The following is a 26,825-nucleotide window of genomic DNA, read 5'->3' on the forward strand; positions in this document are numbered from 1 at the left end:
TTAATGATATGAGTACATCAGATGTCATGGCCCCTACACTCCACCTTTTTGGCATGTGGGCCTGTCTGCTTAGGTGAGTGGGCGAGAGAAGAGATTCAATATTAGTTTTAAGATACATTAATATCTGCAATAGAAAATATCCACACCAAACTAGACTGCCCTAGATTTATCCAAAACGAGACAGTGACAGGTATCATTAACATTACGTAAATTAGCAAATTCATTTCTGATGCTTAAAAGGGACAGGAGGGATGTATTTTGACTGTCCAGCAAAATTATTCATTAGAGAAAAAAATGGACTTGCATGTGTTTGCCAGCAGTTTTAACTGAAAAGTAGAAATATTTCATATGCTATCTATTATATACTATGCTATCATAACTTTGCAATTGAGGCTTAAACAACTTCAGAGTGTAGTAGCTACTCAGAACTCCACCCTCTGTACTGTGTTTGACAGACTTATCTTCTTGTTCTTTTTATGAACGAGTAACACCCTAAATCATGACTACAGTTTGTGGTAACATGTAAAATTCATGAGACTGAACATAAGGAGATGTAAGATTTACCTAAGGAAAATAAAAAATGATTAGCTCACCACAACACAGGAAGTTACACCTTCAGTATTATAACAGAAAATGCCTTCACCTTCTTAATATCTGCAGATCTCAACCCTTCCTGCAGAGGATGTACTAAAGGCAAGACAGTAGCTGCACTGACACGCTGAAAATGGGAATCAGAAACTTGTTCAAGACGTGGTCGCTTAGATTCCAGTGAATCATGATCTGTCTGAGATGGACCTGGATGAAACTGCTGTTCATATCCAGTTCTTCTTTCCTGAGGCCTAGTAAACAGAGAAATAAACTATTAAAATATGCACTTTCCACACAAGAAAACCATTTTCTGTTCACCAACAATTTCCAGACATACATTAAATGCAATTTAGCAAAACTCTTTCTAATCAGTGAGGCAGACAAATGTTTTTAAGTATGATCTTCAAAAATATAACCGTTAATGTCAGATATAGCCAAAATAAACTGCTAGCACTCACGCAGCATATGAATTTACTCCTAGCAGATATGTAATGTAATATTACTGCGCATTTGAACATTCATGAATATTGACTGTAAAGTAACCTATTTTACTGAGAAGATATTACCAATCTGACACTAATGACAGCAATTCTCTGTAGTTGTCCCTACACTTCTTCTCAGTTAACCTACTGGACCCAGATCAGCTGCATCTATTTAGACAGAGACAGGAATGATGCACCAGACTAAAAGGGTACTTAGAAAAAGTATCTCTTGCTAAAGTAGGGTAGTCATCTGTGCTTAAAAGTCACATTTCTGTCTTCTACAATTCTCACAACTCAAACACCCAAATAGCTCCACTGTTTTTTTTTCTTACCAGACACACAAATACTACCTGCTGAATATGCAAACCTAAGATTTTTTTTCCCAGTGTGATCTAGGAAATATGACAATATTCACACTGTAATGATTTTTGCATTTGTTACCTCAATTTTGTTGAGATTAAGTTATCCAAAGATACAAACTCTACATACTTTTAGCCTAAACATCAAGAAGTTTGCAGTATGTAATAAGGTCCTAGAAGCTTTCTGTGGGGAGAGTGAAACAAACTGTGCTTTGTTGACTCGTTTCCTTTCTGTGAAACAAGCATGCAGTTAAAGCAAAGGGACTAAGGAATTACAAAGCAGATTAATACCAGGCAGTCCTACAACAATCAAATTCCAGTGTTCAACGATGGAGCACTGATTAATCAAACAGTGAAACTCAAAAACCTTTCTATTCAAAAGTTAAAATTAGACTTTACAGAAAGCACAGACTCATAAAAGACTCTCTTTCACATATTTAAAAACAAACAAGCAAACAACAGTATCCTAACCTATCAGAGCCTGGGTGAAATTCAGAAAGCAAAGAAGGCCGGCGCCGAAGTTGCTGCTGCTGTTGCTGCTGCTGTTGCAAGAGCTGGGTTGCCTGACTGACTTCCAAGTGAGACGAACGATAATCGGGAACCGCAAATTCCTAAGTGAAACACAGTTCAGGTGTTAACAAAAACAAAAGGTACAGAAGGTACAACAATTAAACAAGATAGGGGAGGAAAAACCGACCTCCTCTACCCAGACTTGTGCAAAGCATTTGGCTCTGTCCCACGTGACATCCCTGTCTCCAAATTAGAGTGGCACGGATCTGATGGACAGACCACTCAGTGGATAAGGAATTGGCTGGATGGTTGCACCCAACAGTTCAATGTCCAAGTGGAGACCAGTGATGAGCGGCGATACTCAGGGGCTGATACTGTGTTCGGTGCTGTTTAACATCATTGTCATTGGCATTCACTGTGGGATTGAATATAACTGGAAGGTCCCTTCCAACCCAAAACACTCTATGAATAAATGCTTGGTAAAAACGACCAAATACCAAATAGGAGATTCTTAAAACTCTGTTCCCCTAATTGTGGCTAGCAGAACACAGCTGCCTGGAAGCACTACAACAGCTGCTTCAGAAAAAGCTTGGGATGTACAGTTTTGTATATTTCAGACTCACATTCTCTGCCTTGCACACATATTTTGTCAAGTACTGCATCAGCTTATAGATAATCCAGCCCAATGCTCCTTAAAGGACAGAAAGGTAACTACGGGTTTACTTCTTACCTTCTTGGAACACTCCTGGGCCTGACAGGAAATCAATTCCACATACAAATTTAGTGCCCACAAATGTTCTAAGAGCCCACCCTCTCTAGGGATTTGTGAGGCTCAGAATTCTGCATTCATATTAAACGCACAGTGACTGTAGACAGACTATTTGCATATTCTTGGAAAATTATTGCTATCACTGCACATGCACTCAGCCACACTTACACTGGACACATTCAGTACGATGATTAAACATATTATATTAAAGCAAAGCTAAAACAAAACTTTATGAATACAATTTCTATGAATTTATTCAAACTAGGAGAAACCAGTGATAAAAAAAAAAAGGAAATTTATATTAATTCTTCACAATAAAGACAAAGAATTACAAAACTCAGTTTTCTGTCAAAAAGTCAAAGAGGTGTCACATATATAATCTTGAAAAAATAAAATCCAGTGCTTTTAGAAAAAAAGATGGAGGGGAGGCAGGGAAAACAATTATTTATCTAAACAACACTAGCAGTAGGTCTCCTAAGCAGGCAAAACACTTCCTTTGCCACTTCAATACTTTTTTTTGTTTTTACATTTCATTTTTCAACTTCATCTCCAAGAGGAAAAAAATCAAAAAGATTCAACATATTGAGAAGACAAGAGTATCAACATACAGTCTTCAAGACAGGCTAATTTTTTAAGAAGTATCACTAGTTTTACTACATTCACAAATATTAAATAATAGGAAATACTGTCAAGACAACAAGCTATAGGGTTTTATTTAGGCTACCTTCACCACTTTATAGGGTATTTTTAATACTAGTCTATGTAAAAAGAAATCAGGCAAGGGAAAGAAAAAAAGAACAAGCAAAAACTGAACTTTAAAAAGCCAAAATTGCAGTCAAGGATTTTAGTAATTTCAGCTAGAGCACTGCAGGAAGGCATAATTCAACAGGTAATTATATCCTTTCAAGTTAATACTTAGGAAGGAGCCAGGGAGAAGTACATTACTACCGATTATACTTTCCAGAAGTTACACCATAGTCAGACCCTCATTTAAAGAGGAATATACTTGAATAAGTGCACCCATCAGCCTTGATGCAAGAGCCAAACTTCAAGGGTACAAACAACATTGTTCATGTGAAAACAGAGCAGCTGCAGACTGGTATGCCCAGGTGAAACTGACTGGGGAGATCTGTGTAACAGCTCGTATTATAGTGGTTAAAAAAAAAAAAAAATCCCATTTGGCACAGCAAACATCTGAATTACACTCTTGATAAAAACTGTAACCCTAATGACGGCTTACCTGCTGGTGTCGGGTGCTAGGGAAGGTGTACTGGACAGAGTGAGTAGGATAACGACTCTGTTCTGTGCTGAATGCTCCTTGGTTAGGAGGGTAGCCTGAACTTGACATTATCAGAGAAGAAGTCTTCACAAAGCTGTGAGATCAAGACCAGCAAGCAATCATGTTTCTAGGAAACCGCCTAAAGGAAAAAAGATCACTGATAAGCACTGAAGTACCAGATGTACTCACAATACATTACAGCCATAGTCACCTAAGCAAAACAACCATTACCAGTAAAAGCTTTTTCCTGATGTATTTATTTAATAGGTTACTCTAGTCTGAAACATGTTAACAAGTCTTAAATGGGCTCAAAACCAGACATGTCAGCATTGTCCACACAAAGATTTGAGTATTATATTGTCAGAAAACATCGTTTTACCAGTTACCAGTTGAATTAATAGGATTTTAAAAGAAAAGTAGGTCACTTAAATAGGTGTTAAAGAGGTTATAATAGTCTATAGATGGACTCACAATTTACAGTAAGTTTCTTTAGCACAACATGAAGTTCACTTTCGTTTCTTCTACAGTTTTTGGACTCTATGAACTCTTTCCTACTTTCAGGTAGTCTTAGGGTTGCTTGACTCGATGCCGCCTACAGTTCATTAAACCACAATGCATTAGTCAGGCCATACAGTATTACCACCATCTAACAGCAACTTGACAAAGACAGTTCTTAGTAAAAAAAGGAACTAAGAGGAAAAAACACTACTTCAATTGACATCACAGTTCTTCCTATACGGGATGCCAGCAACTAAATATACTATGAAACCTTAGAACAATCCTGCTCAGTTGATGTTCAACGAATGATCTGCCTCTATTGCATTCTCAGCTGCAGATTAACAGTGGACACTTAAATGTACACTGACCTGAGGAAGATTTAAACACTGAAAAAAGCGTTCACTAACGAAGTCCAAGCATCTATCTATGAAGCTCTATATAGAGATTCAGCTGCCAAAATCATCTGATGAAGACCAGAAGAAGTTACCTATACCTCTTGTCCATCTCTGGTCTCCACCTCTGGTCCAGTGCCTGGCAGACGCACCAGGCCTTCAAATAAAGTACCTGCTGACCCCTGCCTAGGTGGCTTCATTTCGAAGTGTATTCGATTGCAATCTTTCACAAACACCACATGTAAAGTTACACTTCTCAACTGGATTTTCCATTAAAAGTCAATAGACAAAATCAGCTCAGGGAAGGATCAGACACAGAAAGCTATACAAATAAATCTTAAAGCTTATCTAACATGTTTTGTCACTTCTGTCCTGATTAGTTTCTTTTCCACCTAAGAAATAAAGTTTTATAGATTGGATTATCAGAATAATGAGAGAAATTTAGATTTACCTGTTTTTCAGATATTAGGTTTCAGAGATTATAAATTTTAGCCTGATTTTCAGGTATGAAAAATTAAAGAAAAGCTTACAGCTTTGATTTCAAAGCTATACTACAAATCAGTAGTTGTGTGCTATATAGTACCTCTACATCTCATACTGTACCTATAATTTACATCCCAGTGGCAAGTTCTAATATAAAGAATTATTCATCGTTAACATTTACTATTCTTCACTGCATTCATTAGAGTACATCTTTACAAACTATATGACGGTCTAATAAATCTGAGTTGTATGTATTCCATTTAATAAGAAACAACGTCAGCAAGCAAGCAATTTTGGGTAATATACATCGTGCTACATAGCTGCAAGCTACCTGAACACTCACATGTATTCCTGAGTCCAAGCTACAGCAAAAAGAAAACATCTGATTTTACTCTCTCAATTTCCATGCAAGTCCACATAAAATTTTGGCATACAGCTAACTGTCAGCTTGATCAAATGTTTGCTAATGTGATAACTACTCCCATCAAAGGCTGGAGAACATTTTATTATTAAATGGGTAACTGGGTCCAGGGTAGAAGGATACTCAAACAATTTCAGTTGACAGAAGTACAAATCTTAGTTTAATGAACTGTTGATGCCTTAACTTGTACTGTCTCACCAGCCCTGTACTGTCATATGCAGTCTTCATAAATGCATGGAAGATGTCTGACTGAATTTAATATCATATTTATGCTTGATACACTGAAAAAACTTCAGTGAGGAACACAGACAGTAATACTGAATTTGATCAAAGCTCCTTTAGCCCCATAAGCTGTAACTGACAATGATCAATAGCATGCTATTAGCATAAAATCTAAAAGAGGAAAGGCAAGCACACAGCAGGACTTTCCCAACAAGTTCTCCAGCCTTATAGCAGCTTGTGACTCTGGGACTCCTGGAGCTGGAGCCCTTCTGTTTCAGATTTCTTAGTTGCTTTCTCTTCTGTTGGTTTGTCCAGCTGTTTTCTGAACCAGACTAAGTTCTCAGCATTCACAACTGCTCTTTGCACTTCTACAGCTTAGTGACATTTCACATGAGAAACCACCAGCTTTTGTTTGCTTTGGACCTGCTACCTTCATCTGCTATCTCCAGTTTTGGCACTGGAACAACCAAACATCTCATTCCTTTTTTTTTTTTTTCCTCTGCACACGTGATTCCGTAGATTTCTTTCATATCCCTTTAGTCCTATCTTTTCCACACTGATCCCCTAGCCTGCTCAGTTGTTCCTTTTCAACCCACTTCCAAACCTTCTCTATTTCTGGGACGCCCACGCGGAGGCAAAGGGAGCCAGAAACATTCTGGGAGAGCACCAGTAAATACTCATCCTGTTCCTCTCCTCTTCCCTGGCATGCTGGCAAGTCAAGCAGATCTAAAGAATCCGGAGACGCAGAGGATCAGAGGAACAGCCACTTGAAAATAACATATAAATATAGGCCAACTACTACACGATTCAAGGTCCTTTCTAGTTCATCTCTGTCACGTTGCATCTTCTTTTCTCTGTGTTCAGTCAAACCAGCAAGTTGATCATTAACCCAGGTGCTGAAAGTTCAGTCCACGCTCACTTGTATGATGCTGCAAAGGTTTTTTCTCCATTCACAACAGCTTCAGTGTGCAGGTTGCTACGTCTGTGTTACAATTGTTAGTCTTGAAATCTTCACACCTGCCTATGGTTAGGAAATCACAGATCCTAGACACTGGTGATGCAGACACATGAAATCCCTCTGCTTATCTAGGGAATAAGTTTTACCCAAAGAAGGAGGAGGGAAAGAGTAATTCAGCTGGGTCACTGCAAATATCCCTCAAATTCTTCATGCAGTATTCAGCCCTAGCCAAAATTTATACTTGTACACCTGCCATAAGTTTTAACAGCTCAGAATTTCTTAGAAACAATTTAAAACCTTAAAGCTTGACTAGCAAACATCTTTAAACCAGGAGTGCCCCAACATTTATCTTCCATATTCCATGACCCTGGCAACCCCAAAAATGATCACTGGGGATCACCAAGACAAAGATGTCAGAATTTGCAAACTGCATGGACCACAAACTACAGATTCTTACTTCCCTGTGATTATGCTTGAGAATAACTAAGTCAAACTATAGTAACAACAGAAATAAATACTAAAATAGCCAACTTCACTGGAAATAATATAATTTTAGATTAATACGATCCTTTTTTAAGGCAGTTAAAAACAAAAGGAAATGATAAAAAATAACATATGTGCACTTGCATATTTCTTCAATTTTTAAATATCACCACTCATCCAGCAGCAAAGAGAGGCCCTAACTGTCTCTCCAGATTCTGTACTAGAAGTGGAAAAAGCAGAAAGATGAGGGACAGGAGGGGGACACAGCGTACCAGCACAAATGTCCTTCATGCATCCAACGACACTAACGCAAGCCCACATCCCATAGTCTAAGCAGTCTATGCAATACACATGAAAACATTTAGTCTAATGGCCTTCTGAGAACTGGGAGGATGACCGCATTTGTAGCACCATAACCTCAAACAAACAAACAAAAAATTACCAACAGCAGAAGGCAACAGAAACACAATTAGAGGCTATAATTGTGGTCAATGAGAGGTGGAAGTGAAGAGAGAAAAAAAAAAAAAAGGAAAGATGAAGCTGTAAGTGGGGGTTGCCTTATCCCCCACCCTCAGCCACATGGGAAGGCACCGATAAGACAGGAGGAAGAGAGGAAGAAAGCAGGGCGTTACAGCAGAGGAGGCACGTGGCTACACCCTGGCACTGCAAAGGTGCAGCAGGAGCTAAAGGATGGGGATCCTGTAGGAGATCTCACTCCTTTTAGGACAAGAATGACATTGTGGTACAAGAGCATGTAAAATGACGCTGAAATGCAGCATTCCCCTCCCCTCTCAAGCTCCTATTCTTGTCACAGGCACTCAGACGTGCCTGCACGCTCTCCTAATTTGACCTCTTTACATGCCCTGCAGATCCCATCTTATCTGCTGATCTCTTGGTATGAGCATATTTACATTCTGTCATATGCAGGGGGGTGGCGGTGCTGGCATTTGCCTGTAGAATTACCACCAACATTCTGCTGATCTCTGCTTTATTACCCAACTCTGCAGCTGTGGATGCATGCACTTGACTTCAGCTCTGTAGGTGCAGGCACCCTCCAACCTCACACGTAGCAGCATTTGCCTCTACCTCCAGCAGTTGCTTACGTGCATCCAGCAGACAGAATTTCTTCACAAACCTATTTCTTGGTCAGGGAGGGTAATGCCACCTCCCTGCTGTCACTTCTCGAGGTTCCATACATTGAGATTACATTTAAATATGGCACTCTTCTTGCATCAAATTATAACTGTGAATAGAGACTGTAAACAACCTTGTCCAGGCTTTTCTCACTGCTGTATCTTTTCATTAGTCATGACAAACCTTGTCTTCCTCTACTCAGACACAACCCGGATCCCCCTGTACAGCTCACTGCTACCAGCTCTCGCTGCCTCTCCGATCTTTCCACCAGTTCCTGCTCCCACGCCAGACCAGAGGCTGCTCATTTTCATTTTTAGCATCCTTGGCAAACTACGACACAAGAAATCAGCTTCCATTTCTGCTCACTCAATGAAGGCAAGACTCTGTTTTTTCAGACCGGTATTTTCATACCATCTTCTCGTGTCCTTCTGCAGATTTCAGAGCTTTCTCATATAAACATTTATAAGAACTGTTACAGACTTTGGAATTCTGCCTTAAATGTCTGACAAAGATAAAGTTAGGTCACGAATACTTTCATACAGCTGCCAACCATGCTGGCCGATCGTCTGTCTCACTGAATACAGACAATCAGAAGGGTCAGAAATAAGTATGTTTTATTCTCTGCTTCATAACTCAATCCATTCTTCTCCTATAGCGTCCCAGGTCATGACTGACATTCCTGGACTCTGTGGTAAAACATACAAGGGATGGGGAAACCCGGTAGTGTTAAATGGATAATATTTAAAAAAAAATAAAATACAGGGGAAGTTGGAGTTAAGAACCAAAAAAAGAAAATGCTGGGTCTGGAGATACCTAGATGAGGAAAGCAGTGAGAAGTTTCAGGAGCTGGGAGGACACACTTAGCCCTGCGATAATTCGAGCTCCTCAGATAAGGAAATGATTTAACATTGTTTATTTCTAAAAGTACAACAGCGTTTGTCTCTTTGACCACCTCAAACTACTGAAGAGAACCGATTCAAACTTTCCCTTAAAAGCTAAAATGTAAGTGTGAACTTACATTTTCATATGCAGAGAATATTGAGTAAGTTACAAATCATTTAGAAGCGGATATTACAAGAGCAACAGTCATAGCTTCGTTTCAGATCTGGTTCCAAGAGGCAATACTAATTTGAACAGCATCTCCTGATCTGCAGGTCTCAAAATGCTTCAGAAAGACACGTAAGTAAGCGCTATCCTCAGCGTGCACATGGGAAAATGAGTCACTGAAAGGTTAAGAAATCTATCAAAGGCTACCCAGGAAATAGTCAGCGACTGAATCAGAACTAAGACTCAAGTCCCCAAGCCTCAGCTTGCGGATCCATGGCATTTTAAGCGGGCAAAAGCCAGCGCTGCCACAGAGAAAAGCAGTTCTTCGCTTGGGAAAACACAGCACGTTTAAAGCAGGAACTATTTTTAGCAGGCCAGGTCCCCAAAACGCTCAACTCGTGGCCACCCAAGTGTGTGCAGCAGCAGAGGGAAGCGGTCAGAGGAAAGGATCGCCCCAGGCAGGGTTACCCCGTCTGCCACTCGCACGCTCAACGTCTCGGGGAAAGACCAGGCCCAGGGGTGGGTTCTGGTTTTCTCCACATGCACGGAACAAATCAGCACTTCTGCATTGAGGGGAGTTTTTGTGCCATCTTGAAGTCTTTAACCAATATTTGCTAATTAAATTTCTCATCCTTTGGGGGGGATTTTCCTCAGCTTGTTTTTGAGCATACTAAGTCTGATGTAAAGAGTGCAAAGAGTTAGATTACAGCTAAAGAAAGCTCAAATCAAGTTGTTTTCTAAAAATAAATAAATCAGCAGCCTCAGTAAATCAAGCTCTGATGCAACCAGCCTATAGCAAAACAAGGAAGGCTCAGCCTTAGGCAGGGGGTGGCCTACAACACATCACTAAGTTAAACTGGGGATATTTATTAAAATTTCACTCCAGCATAAAATGAAACTTCCAGTGAAGAGACTGTTTCAGCAGTGGTTAGAAAGGTTTTATCTGAAGTATGATAATAATACCCATGAATAATCCGTTCTGTGATTTCCCTTCATAAAAAGTGAGTATTATGAGGGAAAACAAAACCCCAAAACAGGCCGTACTGAACAACCAACCCATTAAAGCAAACAACAAGAACAGATTTCATGCACTAAACAGACCTGCGTTTGTACCTTCAAGTCAGCGAACGCTCCAACTCACAGACAATAACACAAAATTACAAGTTGAGAGCCACACAAGTAAGCTCTTCAAATAAATACCCTGCTGGGTATGCAAAACAAACCTTCCCAGTATTTTTATTCTGTCAAATAATCTTAAGTCTGTTCAAGCACTTGTCCAAAAACATCAAATTTGCATGTTGGGGATATACAAGAGAAAACTAATGTACATTTTCAACAGATTTCTAAAAACAGGGGAGTATGTCCAACCTCCATATAAAAAAGCTATGTGATCAACCAATAGATACAGTAAAAGGTTAGATTTTACTTACCATCTAAAACCTAACTGCTCGGCACACTAAAAGTACAGTCAGAAGCTAGGACCGACTTAGCAGCCTCGTCCTTAACTAAAAAAAGCACCAGACATTTCAAGAGCAGGTATTAGTCCTTCAGTCACGGCCTTAGTGCCCAGCTATCACACAGTCATATGACAGTTATTCAGAAAAACAACAGTGAAAAGAGTTAGTGACAAAGAAAAAAAGCTTGGGTTAGACTTAATGAACTCAAAGGCCTTTTCCAACCTTTTTGATGCCATGGTCTGTGTTAACCCTTCAGGTCCAATTAAACAAGGTTCTGCAAAGTAATGGGATGGAACGCAAAGGGACGAAAGTAGCCACAGGATCGGACTGGACAACCCTCAAACGTAATGGGTTTTCACTCAAGAACCTTCCAGAAGGCTGATGGTTGAGTAGATGTACAATAAATTTGTGCTTCACAACAAAAAGTGAAAAAAAGTTAAAGAAAAAAGTTAAGAAAGAAAAAAGTTAAGAAATGCCCAAGCATCTGAACTTGACCCCTTCTCATACCTTGAAATTTCTACTAGCATACAACAATGCTTTATTTCTGAATGTCCACAGCATAAACTCGCAATTATGCTATAGAGCGTCTGACTCATACTCTACATGACATGGAAGCATGGTATCCTTTAATTTAGCCAATTACAGAAGTGACAGAAGTCAAGGAGCATTACAGCAGCCCATTCAAGATGTCACATTTACTCTCTATTAGCACGACTTTTCCATCTGCATCAAGATAGCTCAAAAATGAAAATAGGATTTTACACTTCACATTTTAATAGAAAGAGGTTTCCATTAAGAGACTTCCAACTCCTCAAGGTACTTAAGTAATAGCTTTTAGAACATTAAATATTAAGTTAGAAAAGAGTACTTCCAAAGGATTTTTGTTGCCATACCAAAAGATAAATATTGCTTAATTGCATGTGCAATCTGCAACCAAACCTGGCTAGCAAATCTCAAGATCACCTTTTTACAGTTCATGTTTAAATAACAGTTTCTCTTTCTCCTGTTTCTGGCTACTGTATTTGTAGAATTAGTGCTCTAGCAAATGGGGTCGATCAAATTCAGCTGACAAGACACTCTTCTCCAGGAAATTCTATTTTAATCTCTCTTCTGTAATTTATGAGCTTAAAGAAAAGTTGCTAATAAGTGTTATCAAGGCCGAGGCTGCCATTATATGGGGGATCAGAACAGGACAAACTACAACTACATTAACATCTTACAAAGTTTCTAATCAGCTACCCACTTTTCTCACCAAAAAAAAGTGCTGAGTACATATATTTCAAAGAAAAGTAAATATTTTCAGAGTCTGCTCACCAGTTGTTAAAAATCTAACACGCAGGAGAAAGAGTCAGCTTCTGACTTCTCATTTAGTGGATTCACGGAGTCCTCATGAGACTAAATCTTCTCACTCCTGACTTTTATCAAGGAGCAGCACTTCCTGATCCTGCAGGAACCTACCCAGCTCTCTTCAGCCAAGGAGGGTCACACTAACACTGAAACTATCCAAAAGAGGCAAGAGAAAATCCTTCATTCAAAAAAAAAGGAAATGAAGGATGGAAACACTTCTTTCACTAAAAGTACTGCTGACCAATGATTTAAATCAAAGAAGGATACAAACCTTACGAGGCTTTCTGGTTTCAAAAATATGTCTTTATAATAGAAACTATCCACTTTCCTCCTAAAGACACTTAAAACATCTTGTTTTTCTCAGTAACACCACATTTTCATTCCTGGTTGTCCCAAGACAGCAAATAGTACACAATTAGTGTACACCACAGAAAATTTTCATGAGCCAAAGACCAGAAACCAAGTATACAGAACTGAATGTTGAAAGTACTTCCCCCGCCTCTTAAGACAAGTGCAGCAGCTTCCACAGCCCAGATAATCACCTTACCCCTTCTGAAGGGCCCAAGCCCTGCCATGGGCTAATTCAACTGGCTATGAAACATCAACTGAAGCATTCAAACTTAACCCGCGAAGCTGTAAGGTGAAACAGAAACCACACAAAGTATCTTCCAACTCATCAGCTCACAGCATGCAAGAGACTCAAGAGATGCTACGCAACTGCAGTGATAAGAACTAGACAACCTTCCTCGAGTCATTCTCACTCACCAGTCAGTGCTAACAGCTCACTGAGGTTTACTTGAATCCACCTAATTCTTCCTGTTTCACCCATGATTACAAACAATTATGATGATCTCAATCTTCACATATATTATATGCTATGAAGTATTATTTCAAGACAGCAATTTTTGCTTCTTTGTACAGGACAAAGTACCAGCCTCACCACTCTCCTCAGTTAACTGAGTTCATACAAAAATAACCCTCAGTTTCAGCTAAAAAGACAAAAAAGGTTAAAATAAGAATTCTATTTTACTGTACTAGAGTGTTCAGGCCTATTCAGATTGTGCATATCCTGTGCAGTATCACCGTCTAGAAACAAAGTTTATTCTGATTTATGTGCAACTGTGATTTATTGACATTTATGATTAAGTTTGAGATGTTCTACTTCACTAGAGAACGCACCAACATATAAAAATATAATTCCTCATTGAAGCTTACACAACAGCCTCTCAGTCACAGAAAATGGTGAAGAATGGAAAGGATCTCAAGCTATGAATGGTGTAAGGAAACCTCAATAGCCATGGGGGGGGGTGTAAAAAAACAAACAAAAAAATGAAAACAAACAAACAAACAAACAAACAAACAAAACACCAAAACTTCAGGGTTTTGGACACACACGGGCTTACTTGTTGAAACCACAGCGAAACAGCACCTACAAAATAACAGCTGTAATGGCACGGGTAAGTGACCACTTCTACAAGAAACGGTTTTGGGAATAACATTCCAAGAAAGGTAAATCGTGAAATTACACTTACTACGTGGGAGAATTCGCGCCTTTCACACAGCCCTTCTCTGACGGCAAAGCATTTAAAATAGCATAATGAGCAGAAACCGTAAGTGAAGAATGTGACTCTGAGACAAAACTCTGTGGTAAATAACCAAGTATATATAATTCTTAAACTAATTCCTCTATTTTTTTTTCCCCAAACTACTGTTAGTGAGGTGAAGGCCACAGCTGAACTGTAATAACATCAAGTTCAGAAAACAGCACTTGAACTTACATGGGCTTAATTTTCTAGCATGAACAGAGAGGAATCAACAGGTTCATTAGAAGAAAGAGGCAAGTGTGTCTCCTAGTAGACTTCCTGCATGAGTAGATTTATATTCCCGTTTGTTAGGCACCTTCCTTGAAACATGACGGTATTTTAATTCTTTTAGGAGAGCATCCACCACTCTCCACCAGGAACCACCCAGTGGGTGTTTGCACTGCAGGAACTCCGTGAGCTGCACCGCGGCCGTTTTCAGCTCTCCTCAGGACCAGCGGGCCTCTGACTCCACGACAGCTACAAACCGAATTGACCAAACGTACTTTCCCTGTAAGCCACAGCTAAACTTACGGCACAAGAAGGACAGTCAAAAGAGACATTATATTAGCTTAAGCATATTTTGTACTTTATCTTGTCCTTTTTCATTGATAGGCCTTCTTCCCCTCACTCTTTATGAATGTAATTTCGGTTTTACCCAAGACCAGTCCACATGCACAGAATTCTCAAGTCCTGGTCAAGAGTTTGTCCAATGTCTGCACAAAAATTTCATTCCTGAGTGGTTTTTTGTTTTGTTTTTTTACTTCTGAGAGTTTTGAACAACAGGATTTTTCAGAGGTGGGCGACACATCTTCATACACTACAGTACCTTAATTTTGCAATAGCCTCAGTAATCATGAGCAGGTGATGTCACTGACTTCAAAACCACATCGACCAACATCCTCCTTAAGCCTGAAGAGAAAACTGCGTATCAAATCAGTCTGGGAGTGGCAGCATTACATGAGTGGTTTAGATGTGAAGCTATTCAAGGACACAGAAATCTCTCTCAGGATATTGGGAGGAAACTTAGCTGCAAGGTAAGTTTGAGCTTCCTGCATGCACCCCAGCTCGCTAAACTCAAGCTCCAGTAAGCCCGGGCTGGGGTAGGCATTTAACAGGTGGTGGATAAACGCTGAACAGGTACAGAAGAGGAAGGGAACATCACAAAACATCATTACTAGATGGAGACTCACTGAAGGGTAGAGAAACTCAAGCTGAGGACATATCCAGCACGTTCCCGTCTATTTGCATAATTTAGAAATAGCCTAAAGTAAATATTTACAGAGAGCAGTCTGCACAGGTCAGAATTTTTACCTGGAACATTTACAGTACAGAGACCGGGTAACACGTTCGGTTAATTGCTTGTCATCTGAAGCACCGATTCACATTTGACTGAAGAACACAAATGACTTGAAGAGTTCAAGACTGCATCCAGGAAACGTTTGTTTGCATTATGAAACCACTGTCTGGTTAGTAGTCTGTTCTCAAGATTGTGCTGTGTTGTACTGCACCTGCATGAGGCACAGATCTGTTCCAACTCAAACAATTGTTAAAATCTTAACTTTAAGTAGCTACACACACAAGAACTCTGAACAGTATTTTTGATCATACAGGAAAACCTTCACTGAAACCATTTTGCAGATAAGCACAGAAGAAGAAAAAAAGCATTTCACCAAAACGTTGACTGAGAGCTTTGAAAAAAAATAAATGCCACTATTAAGAACATCATAATAGAGGGAAAAAAAAAAAAAAAAAAAAAAAAAGATTATATTTGTTCTGATACAGAAACGCAGAAAGGTAACTGGAAAAGTATTAGCAGTAGTTGAAGCAATCAGCTTCCTCTCCCTGCAAGCATCACTCAGTCATGCTGTAACTGAGAAATGAGGCAACTTAGAAGATGCAGTAATAGAACCACAAGAACTGGGGAAGGGGACCAGAGGACGAAATCAAAAAGAAGCTTTCAAGTCTGTCACTACTTTTACCTCAGTTTTTGAGAGCTTTCTAGACCCTTCATGATGCAGAACACGTGTGCCCAGGAAGAGCAACTAAAATAAGCGGCTGTACATGTAACATGTATTCAGAATAAATCATCATCAGCATAACGTAGAACAGTGAATATACCCCAACTTTGTAGATTTAATTTAAATTTGGAGAGTTACCTTTAATTGGTTTGTACACTTACTAAAAAGCTAGAGAGAACTAACACTTGTGGAAGCAAACATTTGGAATATCCCCTCCATACACTAACAGATGTGCAGTTTAACTCTTGGAAAGAAGATCCCCAAAATGGTACCTCTCCCCCTGCTTCAGCAACAAGTTTAAGTATTTTAGCAACCTATATTGAACAGGATATTATCCGCAGACAAATCAAACTACATATAAAGCACAACATTTTGTTTCCTAGGTAGTCTATATTCTATCATGTAGTAGAGTAATGTCAAGAAAAAAATTAACTGTGTTATCGCAAGAAGGGTCACTGCAGTTGGCTTGTTTCCCCTGAACGTTTGAGCACGAAGGTCCTTCATCCCCCAACACAAGACACTAGATTTCAGCTAACTAGAAACCCCCATCAAGCATTACATATTTCCTTTCCAAATGTCAAGGCTGTTTAGTTAATCAGGAATAACAACATTCAGCAGAGTATAACTCCAGCACAGAACTGCAACAGATCTGCACGGTCCTTACGCACCGGGACACAGCGCTGTGTGTCCACTTACTCAGGCACTTAGGCTGTACCCTCAGTCATCATACTACCATGTTTCTTTTCTAATAGCACCATTTCTCCCTCACATCCTAAAGCCTGAAATAACAAGCCTCGCCTCAGCTCTAGCAGCTTGTAGCTCTATTATTATACCTAAAAATAATGCAGAATACCACTACAAAAGCAGGTACTCAAAACTAGACACCCCTCTCACTGTAGAAGTTATCTTTTTTATTATTATTACGTTGCACCAATATTTACAGTCATGAACAGGTAGAATATTGGTGAAGACCACGTATGTGCAACATGAAGAGGCGTATTTTGGACAGCAGCAGACTGCTCGGATCACTAAGTTCGTTATTTATGTACTGGAGCCCAACGGTAAGAGCACACGCGTCCATCTGGAACCTCGTCCAACTGCAACTGACTTGCTACTGACAGCTTTTTAAGTGCAGAAACACAAACTTCTTTACCAGGGAGTCAGGGTGACTGCAGAAAAGCCCCCGCGCTGTGCCCTGCAGAAGCTGGGGATGTTTACGGGTCCCAAACGGGTACCTCAGTGTCCGCTGACAGCCCCAGCGCACGGCCAGGAGCAGGACATCTCCTGACGCACCCCTGCCCAAGCTTCCAAGGGCCGATTCGGATGTATTTTAATTATGACTGGTTTATTGGTTTAAATCGGACTTCTCCCACCCACAGGACAAGGATGGGCACCCAACACGGCGATGCTCTGCACTTTCTCCCCAAACTTCCCCTCAGGGGGCACCATCAACGTCCACCCGCAGCCCCTCCGGACCTCGGGGCGCACAAACAGTGGGGAAAAAAATAAAAATAATAATAATAAGAAAAAAAAAGCACCGGGGGCAGGGGACACCCCCCGCCCTAAGCCACACCTGACCCGCCCACCTCCCCCGCCTCCTCCCTCAGGACCCCCCCGGCTCCAGCGCCCTCCCCCCGGGCCCGAGAGCGGCCCCGTCCCCGGTGAGGAGGAGGAGGAGGAGGAGGAGGAGGAGGAGGAGGAAGGGATGGCCGGGGCCCCCGCCTCTTCCCCCTCCTCCTCCTCCTCCTCCTCACGACGGAGGCGCTAGAGGCCCCGCTGCCCCCCCCGGGCCCTGCCAGCCCCGCTCGCCGCCCCGCCAGGCCCCCTGCCCTTACCGACGGCGCGGCGCGGGGGCGGCCCGGCGGCGGGCTCCGGCGGGGCTGGGCGCTCGCAGCCTCTCACCTCAACCTCAGCGCCACCGCCGCCGCCATCTTGCCTCCCCTCCCCCGGCTCGCCGCGCTCCGCCCCGGCCCGCCAGGTCCTGGCAGCTAAGGAGAGAACGGCAACGCCGCTCCTCGGCTGTTTCTCCCGGCGGAGGGAGGCTCGCCCCTTCCTCCCGACGCGCAGCCGGCGTGGCGTTGCTCGGCTGGAGGCAGCTCGCTAGGAACGGGGGGCGGGCCCCGGGGTGAGAGGGCGGGTTGTTATGCTCCTTCCAGGACCCGCTGGCCGGTGAGGCGGCGGGGAAAGGCTCCCGCTCTCTCCCCCCCCCCCCCCCCACCCCTCCCTCAGCGCTGAGGGGATCTGAGGGGGGGGCGGCCGCCATGAGGCGGGAGACGCTGAGGCAGAGGGGCCGGAGGTGCTGCTGAGGGGCCGAAAAGAAAAGGCGAAGCGATTGACATGAATAAAAATAATAATCACAATTAACGGGAGGCGGCCGCCGAGCCCTCAGGCTGCGGATGAGGGGATGAAAAGGGGCTCCGGAGCTTTGGGCCCCTCGGAGCAGGGCTGAGGGAGCCGGCCTGAGGGCCCGGAGCGGTGACTGGCTTTGGAAAAACGGGAGAGATTTAAAATCCAGAATGTCTTGGGCTTTTTTTCCCCTTTCCCTGAGAGGAAAATGTAGCACAGGTAGCTCTTTTAATAAGGTTTTTAAATCCTTGCGATGTTTTATCTGCAAATGTGTAATTCTGGATGTGTTGAGATCACAAATGGTTCTCTTACCAGGTTTACAATGGGAAAAAATACCATTAGATGAGATTAAATCATCCCATTGAGAAAATGTTTTCGTGTCGTTACAGCTTCCACTAAGTACCAGAAGTCATACCCTACACGTGGGATATGCGCCTGCACAGTTATTTGCCCGGAGTAATAAAGCAGGGGCTCGCCCTGTGGCAAACAGGTGACTTTTACTTATAAAACATGCATTTTATCAAGTCTGTAGTTAGTAGCAGAGCTGAGTTCCACTCTGCTAAGTGCTATGTTAGTGTGACATGAGGTGTCCCCAAGGCGAAGTGGTTGCAGTCTTTGATCCCAATACACACAATGACTGCCTCAATTCACTTTTAAGGATATAGATATCCAAATAAAAGTGTGAGGGCAAGTCAGGCAAGTATCTTGAGAGACTTTAGGTGTTCTTCAGATGCTGAATTCTGCTTAATTGCTTTCCCCATTTGACTCTTTGAACCTGCGCAGCCGGCACACTCTGGCTGAGGTAATGTGCTTGTCTTCCATGTTGCCTATTTGTCTTCAACAGCAAAGCTTCCAAGCCACCGCATATGACTGCCTTTTGCATATTTATTTTACTACTTCCTGCCTTCTTTTGCTCTGCAACCTTCTCCAGCGGTTGACTTCACTTCTGAGACATATCCAAACATTTTCTTTCCCCTCGTAGCTGCGCTCGGGATAGCCGACAGATTCGCGGACAGCAGAAAGTGTCTCTGAAGACGTGCTCCTCATGCCCTGCCCTGCTTCTGAGCTTTCGCTTGCGCGTCTTCCGCAGCCACACAGTACAGGGACAGAAGGTACACACCGCACAGCCTGAGTTTGTCACTGCTGTTAATTACTCATTAACCTTTAAGTAGGGTCAGGTGGTGCGTGCAGGGCTGGCTGGCCCTATTCTCCCTGGCTTCCCGCACTAACGGGCTTGGCCCCTATTATAACCCCTCCTGAGGGGTCCCGCTCCCCGGCTGGACCGAGGCGGGGTGCCCCTTGAGCTCCCCTTCCCCTGGCCAGCCCGGGAGCTGAGCAGCCGGTGCGCGGCCCCGCCCGGAGGCGGGACGGAGATGGGCGGGGAGGAGGAGGAAGAGGAGGAGGCGGGGGGACCTCTGGTGCCGCGGAACCTTCGTGCGGGCCCTTGCGGGTCCGGCGGGGGAGCAGCGTGAGGCGCCGGTCGCTATGGCAGCGGGGCGGTGGGGCTGGGGGCTGCTTCTGGTACTGCTGGGGCTGGTCCTGGTGCCGGTCCTGGTGCTGCTCGGGGTCACGCGTCGCCTGCGCCGCCGTTTCGCGGCCGCCCCGAGGGGAAGCGCGGCGGGGGAAGCCGCTGTTGCCCGCGCCTTGGTGCTGACGGCGCACCCCGATGACGAGGCCATGTTCTTCGCCCCCACGCTGCTCGCCTTGGGCAGGGCCGGCGGCCGCCCCGCGGTGCTGTGCTGCTCCGCAGGTGAGGGGACGGGGGGACGCGGCGGGGACAGCCGGCTGCCCCCCCTCCACCTTCCCCTTTTGGGTGTCGGCCCGGCCGTGACGTCAGCGCGGGGCTGTAAGGGCTGTGACGTCAGCGTGGTGCCCCCGCGTGACGTCATTGCCGTGCTGACCCTCCCGACCTCCCTGGGGAAGAACTGTGCAGCAAAGACCCTGCCGTGCCTCTTGTCTCGGGGTTTGGGCACTATTCTGGGCTGTGGCATGTCATCATATCCAGCCACCCCATGATGTGACCATGCATACGTGTCTGCAGCCAAAATGCAGCTTCCTGCAGGGTTTTAGTAGCTTGAGAAGTGTTAAAATCCCCTTGCGTATCCAAACCACTATGGTTCCACAATCAAATCTTATGCTGCAGCACTGACACACTTTCAAATTGCATGGAGATATCATTAGTTTTTAGAAATGCATTGTTTTACTCTTTGCATCCTATGATTTTGTCATCTTGTAGAGGACTTGCTTTAGATGATCTGGTTTTAATGCACCGTAACAATACGTTCCCAGTAACACATCTAAAGATACCAGTTGTGTGTCAGTCTAATCGTAGAAGAACAGCCCCAAAGAGGTCACGCTGTCCATCTGCTGGCTCAAAGGCAGCCTCAGTGGTGTCCTCATTTCCTGGAGATGAATGTTCTCCTGGACCTCCAGGGAGGTTTTTCAGCCCGTGTGGTCTGTTTCAGTGCTACATTAGCTTTTCTTCAAATTGCTTTTCTCCTGAATCTTTGGAATGATTTAAGCTTGCTTATTTGTTTGATCTATCGTGAAGATGGAAATCAGAGTATCCCTCCATAGCAGCTTTTGACATTTTTTTAAGGCTGTTATCTGCCTCTCCTGTCTTATCTTCTCTAGACTAAACAACACAATTCCTTTCAATCTTCCTCATAAATCGTGTTTTCTAAACTTCTGGTCATTCTCATTGCTCTCCTTTGGACTCTCTTCCAGTCGTCTCACGTCTATTTTTGAAGCACAGTAACTGAAGAGTCGAATCGTTGGTCTCGCTGAGGCTTGTCTGGGGCTGAATCGAATGGAAGGATTCTCAGAGGACAAATATCACAAGGGACTTCCACAGCGCTTGACGCTGTTGTCTTTTGTTCTCATAATCTACTAAAACCCAAGATTATTTTTTTTTTTTTTAATGCACAACTGATACTTATTAAGTTATTCTTCTGATGAATTCAAGGTTGTGCGTTTGTGCCTGATGCAACACTACTGTTCTGCATTTCATTATGATTACCTTGTTCAGTTTTTCGGGTATAGGAAGCAACCTCATCTTAAATGATCTTTCAGACACATACTGCCGTACTAGAATTCATAAGTCTGTGGTGAAAGCTAAAGATATTTTATGTTTGTTGTGTATCTTAGGCTACAAACATTTCCATCCCGCAGTGACAGCAACTTGTATTTGGGAAAAGGGACCTCTGTAGTTTGGAAAGCTCCAGTTTGTTCACTGCCAACTTTTGTTCTTTGTTCTCATACCTTTCTGTCGTAACAGAGTATCGCGGTGAGAAGACCAAGATTAAGCTATTGATGAACTCTGATGGTGTAGTGACTTTACTGTATCCCTCCTATTCAAGATTTAGTGCAGAGCAGAGCAAGCTTTCAGTTGTCTTTGCTGAGGTACAAAACTCCATGGATCCCGTTTGACTTTTTCAGAGCAATGAAGAGATTATTGACGTGCAACCTTGCTATTGCAGTTTTCAGGACTAAAACATTTCTGCAATTAGAAAACTTTCCAAATAAGTATTGTGCTTCTGCTTATTTTATTCACATTCTCTTTTTTATTGTCCTTTACAGCACTCCCGATTCAGTGACATGAAACATTAAGTATGTTTGACACTGTCTTCTATTGCATGTCTTGCATGCCTTCGTAATGGAACTAGCAGCCCATATAGGAAAATGCATTCACTGAGCTAACAGCTTTTCTTGTGCCTCTTAATAGTCTTTGGGGTGATTCAGATGGTTCATCCTGTCATTGTTTGTATGATTGATGATGACAAGCAAGTTGATCAAAGACTCCGTAAATTGTGACACTGAAACACAATCATTACTTAGGATCCGTTGTAATGTAGTTCTCAGATATCAATCAAAATGCCTTAGAAATGAATCAGAGTTACAGCCCTGTGAAAGAAAACAGTCTTTTCCACACTAAGTAATCTTTGATTGAACTAATAACTCCGTATAAATGTGCTTTGCTCTCTGTAGTAGCTGACTCTCTATTGTGAGTGCTCCATGGACGAGGTCCAGCAGCATCAGCTATTCAGCTGTTTTTGCTCTCAACAGCTGCCCATTTTTTCTTGTTAGCAACATGGATCTGTACCTTTGAGTTCAGGAAAAGTTAGGTATTTTGATAACAGTGGTACCATTTGGGTAAAATATCCTGTGCAGTCTGTTACTACACTATATTGCAGCATAAGATATGTTATCTTAAAACACTAGTATCATGAAAGTCCATGAAAGAAATCAGTCTAAAATAAGCCCTGTAGTACTCATAATTCATCCAGGAAAGGTGCACACTTAATTTAACTCTGCTCAGCTGGAACTTGTGATCCAAGCTGCATGCTGCAGACCAAGCTGATGTGTTCTTCAGCAAACCCACAGATAATCATTGTAATAGTTTCCTAAAATCATTCACTCACAGTCTGCAAGAAGAGTTTTTGTTTGTTTGTTTGTTTTTCTGGTTATTTTTCACCTCTTTGCATATTATACAAAGCTTGCTAGCAAGTGCTCAGACTGCAACACTGCTATAGAGAAATGCTAGATTTAGATGACTCATGCCCACAACAATAAAAAAAAAAAAAAAAAAAGGTTCTAGTGTAATTCAAGACAGCTGACTACAGACTTGAATCATACATTAATACTCTGCTGTATATTTCCTTTTTTTTTTTTTTTTACTTCAAAGTTAGAATTGGTTTCTAAGTATTGGTTTGCACGGGGTAACATTCTGGAAGGGGCCTTTGCAGCTCTGGCATGGACTTTGCATGGCTGCTACAAAGAAAAAGGAAGGTGATGTGAGGGCAGGATGAGAAGAGGAAAATTCAGAGAAAAAGGAGGCTGTGTTTTAAGTGTTTCCCTACTAGTCGTTGGTCTAAGGATATTTATTATGTTGTAACTTTTCCAAAATGCTTTATCTCAATTAAGTTTACTGTCTTTTTTTTTTGGTTCTATAAGTTCTTTGCGATTGTAGTTTCTGCCAGAATTTCCTCTGCGAATGATGCAGATTTCTGAAAAATCTTTGTCTCAAAACAGAATTTTATGATGAAATTCCTTTCCTAAAATCCTTTTAATTTCATCAGCATCTTCTGTTGTGGTGTCTTAGTGTTACATGACAACATGTGTTTATTAGAAGTGGTCCAGGATATACTATAAACTTTAGTCACTTAAAGAATATACCTTGGGACAGTTCTTTTTCAAGGACTTCAGACTTGCTGTTCAACTTGGCTCTACAGGCCTGTGCTGTTAAGAGTACAGGAGGGAGTTCATGGCACCATTTCCAATGGTGAAGGAGGAGTGACTCTTTGGCCCTTTCTGAGAAGGTTAATTATTACTGATTTGTTGTGAATTTACGTGTCTTTAAAGTGGACTAAGGCCCAATAACCTCTTTCACAGAGACAACCTGGAAATTTGCCAATGATAACAGCTTTCAGTCACCTCACTAGAAAGGACGTTTCTCCCGTGTTTATGAAAAGATCTTGCTCAATTCTTTTGTACTATACTGGTGACTTGAGTTCAAATAATGTGTAAACAGTTAGTCCATGTATATTCCGTCAGAAGATTCCTTGTTTTGTCACAAAGTATAGTTAGTGTTTGGAATTCATCAAAAGAGCTATTAAATATTGCTAAAAAATTAACAATGCTCAGAAGAGGATTAGGCATGTACAAAAATAAAACAGAAAGCCCCAATTAAAATAAAACTGAAGAACTAGAAGTTTTGATGTTTCAAGGAATAAAATACCACTAATCAAACAGGTGGTTGGAAGCAGTTGCCCAAGCAGATTATTCCAGAGTTGTTTTTTGGAAGATCTCCCATGTCTTTAGCAGGAGCATGACTTTGGCCACTACCAGAAGGAAGATACTGGGCTCCTTGGACAACTGATCTGATTATACATGGCAGTTTCTGATGCCTTTGCCAAACAAGCTCATGTGGTAAAGGTTGGCAGAAGATTGCCTCAGCATTTTTGCCTGAATTGAGATGGGTTTTACTTAGGAAAATTTATGGAGTTTCTCCTCCGCAATGATGCCGTTCCTGAAATGATGCCCTTTTTTTAATGTGATGCTCATACTTATTGCTTTGAGGTGACCTAAACTAAACTAGATGATGTTGCTGTTTGTTATTTTCAGGAAACTACTACAATCAAGGAGAGATTCGTAAGAAAGAACTGGAACAGAGTTGTTCTCTTCTGGGAATTCCTGCTTCCAATGTAACAGTTGTTGATCACAGGTAAGCAATTTTCATTTATAGCATTAGTTGCAGTTTTTAAATAAGGGGTGAAGTTCGCTTTAATGTTCCATGAAAGCTTACTGTATCATTCTATAAAGTTCTGAGGAATCTCAAAAAAAAAAAAAGAGAAAAAAATAAAAGACCATATAATAAGTTTTTCTTAACTCTTAACTTCAGGAAATCTAATTAATATAGAAGACTATTCAAGTGTATAATGGGGATTGGTGTCCTTTGGGTAAACTGTGTTGATACAGCACTTTGATTAATGATAGCCATAGTTGTAGGGGTCTGGCAAGGTCTGTTTGGGCAGCATGATCACATTGTGTTACAGTTTTCACATTGTTATCAAAGACGCTTACAGAGAAGTCTTCTCTGAATTGCCAGTGGCTGAAAATAAAACTGTTCAGAGGATTGGCACTATCTTTAGGTTGCACTTATCCTCTCACGTGATTATAATGTAGTTACAGATAGCTTATGCTTAAGTCTGAGTTCCATGATAAGATAACAGTATAAACAGATCTGCTGTCATGCTAACTGTAAAACAATACAGTGCCCTGTGTATTTTTGATAGCCACCACTCTAACAGAGCACTTTTTCAGAAGTAGTCCTGTCCAGTCAAAGAAGTTACTCAGACAGCAGTAACTTCCGTGTGTGTGTGTTTTGGGGAGACACAACTGGTTGTTTCAATTGTAAACAGCTATCATAAAATCCATAACGAACATTTTTGGTTATGAAGAAGTATCTTTAATAGAAACAGACTGATTTAAAGCCATGCCAACTAAAAAAGTCAGAGTTGAAAAAAATCTGGCTCCTGGCAGGCCTTTTTCCCATGAACATATTTTCCCTTGAGCTAAGGCAACAGAAACCACAGTCCAGAATACAAATCCTCTTGAGTTCTTTGCTTTTTTTAGCTTTAGGTTTCTCTCCAAGTTTTCAGCTCACTTAGGAAAACAGCATAGGAGTTGTTTTTCCTTTGGAATGAAAAGAGATGTTTCCGCTCACTTCTCATGAACTGGCTTTGGATAACTTCATGTTTTGTAGTGCAATCATATGACAATGCCCAGAACTTTTCTGGGGGAATAAGGAGAAGCTAAGCTTTGCTAAGCATAAAGTTTGCTAAATGAACTATCTTTTGAAATTTCCACAGTGCCCAGCAGCCTACTGGCCTTTCATCCTCTAATGCAACATGAGGTTGGTTAGTATGTGATGCAAGTTTCCCGATACTGCTCAATCATCCTCCAACGTACGCAGTCCACTGGGCTGCTTTTTGCAAGTAATACCAGAGAAATAGCTCGGATCATGCCTCCTTAGTACTTTTTTGCTACTTTGATGCACATCTGTGAAAGCAGTGACCGATACGTAATTTCTACCAGCGGATGCAGTGCTTGAAAAGACAGATGAATGCCATTTCCCAGAGCTTTTGGACATGGGACTAGGATGTAAAATACTGTTCTGAAAAAGCAGTTTAGGTTTGAGGCCTTTATCTCAGATGTTAGATTGCTGTGAGATAACCATCAAATCATCTAACTTTGTTGTGTATTCATGGAGTCAACTGAAGTTCTTGCTGAATTTTGCTCAGAGCTTGTTTATACGGAGCACTGAAGTGTGTTTACAGTGCGTTATATGCTCTGCAATAGCTTATATTGTGGACACGCTTAATGAAAAAACAGCTGTGGATCAGGTGTTAGCAAAATGGTAGAAGATCAGGAATGATTTTGAGATAACACTGAGTTTTTGAAGTAGCTGTATTTTCCAGTGGTTTAGACAAAGCACTGGGACTCAAGGTTCTTTAAACTTACTCAAAGCTCCTGGTTTTCTTAAAGTCTGTAGCTTTCTATACCTCTGCTCCCCCTTCTCTAATTTACACAATATACAGAAATATTCACCAGTATGGCATGATGTGAAACTTGCTAAATTAATGTTATCTACCACAAGATTTCCACAGAAATTGATGTCTAGGGAATATGGTTCAGAAGGCTGTTCCTCTTCAGCATTTTGTTTTACATAGGCACTCTTTAAGATTGGACCCCTTTGTGTTTTTATTTTGTTCTCATCCTAACTCTGCAGAAGATAATGTTCTGTAAATGAAAAGAACTAGCACAATGCTTAAGGACTGTAGCTGGCATGCTGCCATCTAACATTTCTTATGCAAACACTGCATGCTTTACATTATCCAAGCTGCAGACTTGTATTTTGGTAAGGAAAGCCCAAAGGATTGCTAGGTCT

The 26,825-nt window shown here is 41.8% G+C and overlaps 2 protein-coding genes across 12 annotated transcripts in view; one reads left to right on the top strand and one right to left on the bottom strand.

Moving 5' to 3' along the window:
• Window positions 1-18,088, bottom strand: part of NCOR1 (nuclear receptor corepressor 1) — a 65,694-nt gene extending 47,606 nt beyond the window's left edge. For 3 of the 6 annotated variants that reach the window (XM_082776175.1, XM_082776176.1, XM_082776171.1), the window contains exons 1-4: window positions 17,866-18,088; window positions 3,949-4,126; window positions 1,901-2,040; window positions 644-839 (exon numbers count right to left, since the gene is read on the bottom strand). In XM_082776175.1, coding sequence (XP_082632301.1) covers window positions 644-839; window positions 1,901-2,040; window positions 3,949-4,056 — 444 coding nt within the window. In that variant the 5' untranslated portion in view covers window positions 4,057-4,126; window positions 17,866-18,088. Of the gene's footprint in view, window positions 1-643; window positions 840-1,900; window positions 2,041-3,948; window positions 4,127-4,458; window positions 4,580-17,865 lie in introns of all 6 variants that reach the window. The other 3 variants (XM_082776172.1, XM_082776173.1, XM_082776174.1) reach the window with 3 other exon arrangements.
• Window positions 18,089-19,784: 1,696 nt separating this feature from the next.
• The window catches only part of PIGL (phosphatidylinositol glycan anchor biosynthesis class L), a 70,468-nt gene continuing 63,427 nt past the window's right edge, over window positions 19,785-26,825 (top strand). For all 6 annotated transcript variants that reach the window (XM_082776182.1, XM_082776181.1, XM_082776180.1 and 3 more), the window contains exons 1-2: window positions 19,785-20,126; window positions 24,500-24,599. In XM_082776182.1, the coding sequence (XP_082632308.1) occupies window positions 19,862-20,126; window positions 24,500-24,599 (365 nt within the window). In that variant the 5' untranslated portion in view covers window positions 19,785-19,861. The remainder of the gene's footprint in view (window positions 20,127-24,499; window positions 24,600-26,825) is intronic.

The sequence above is a fragment of the Aythya marila genome, assembly GCF_965140915.1.
Source record: "Aythya marila genome assembly, chromosome: 20".
NCBI classification, from domain to species: domain Eukaryota; kingdom Metazoa; phylum Chordata; class Aves; order Anseriformes; family Anatidae; genus Aythya; species Aythya marila.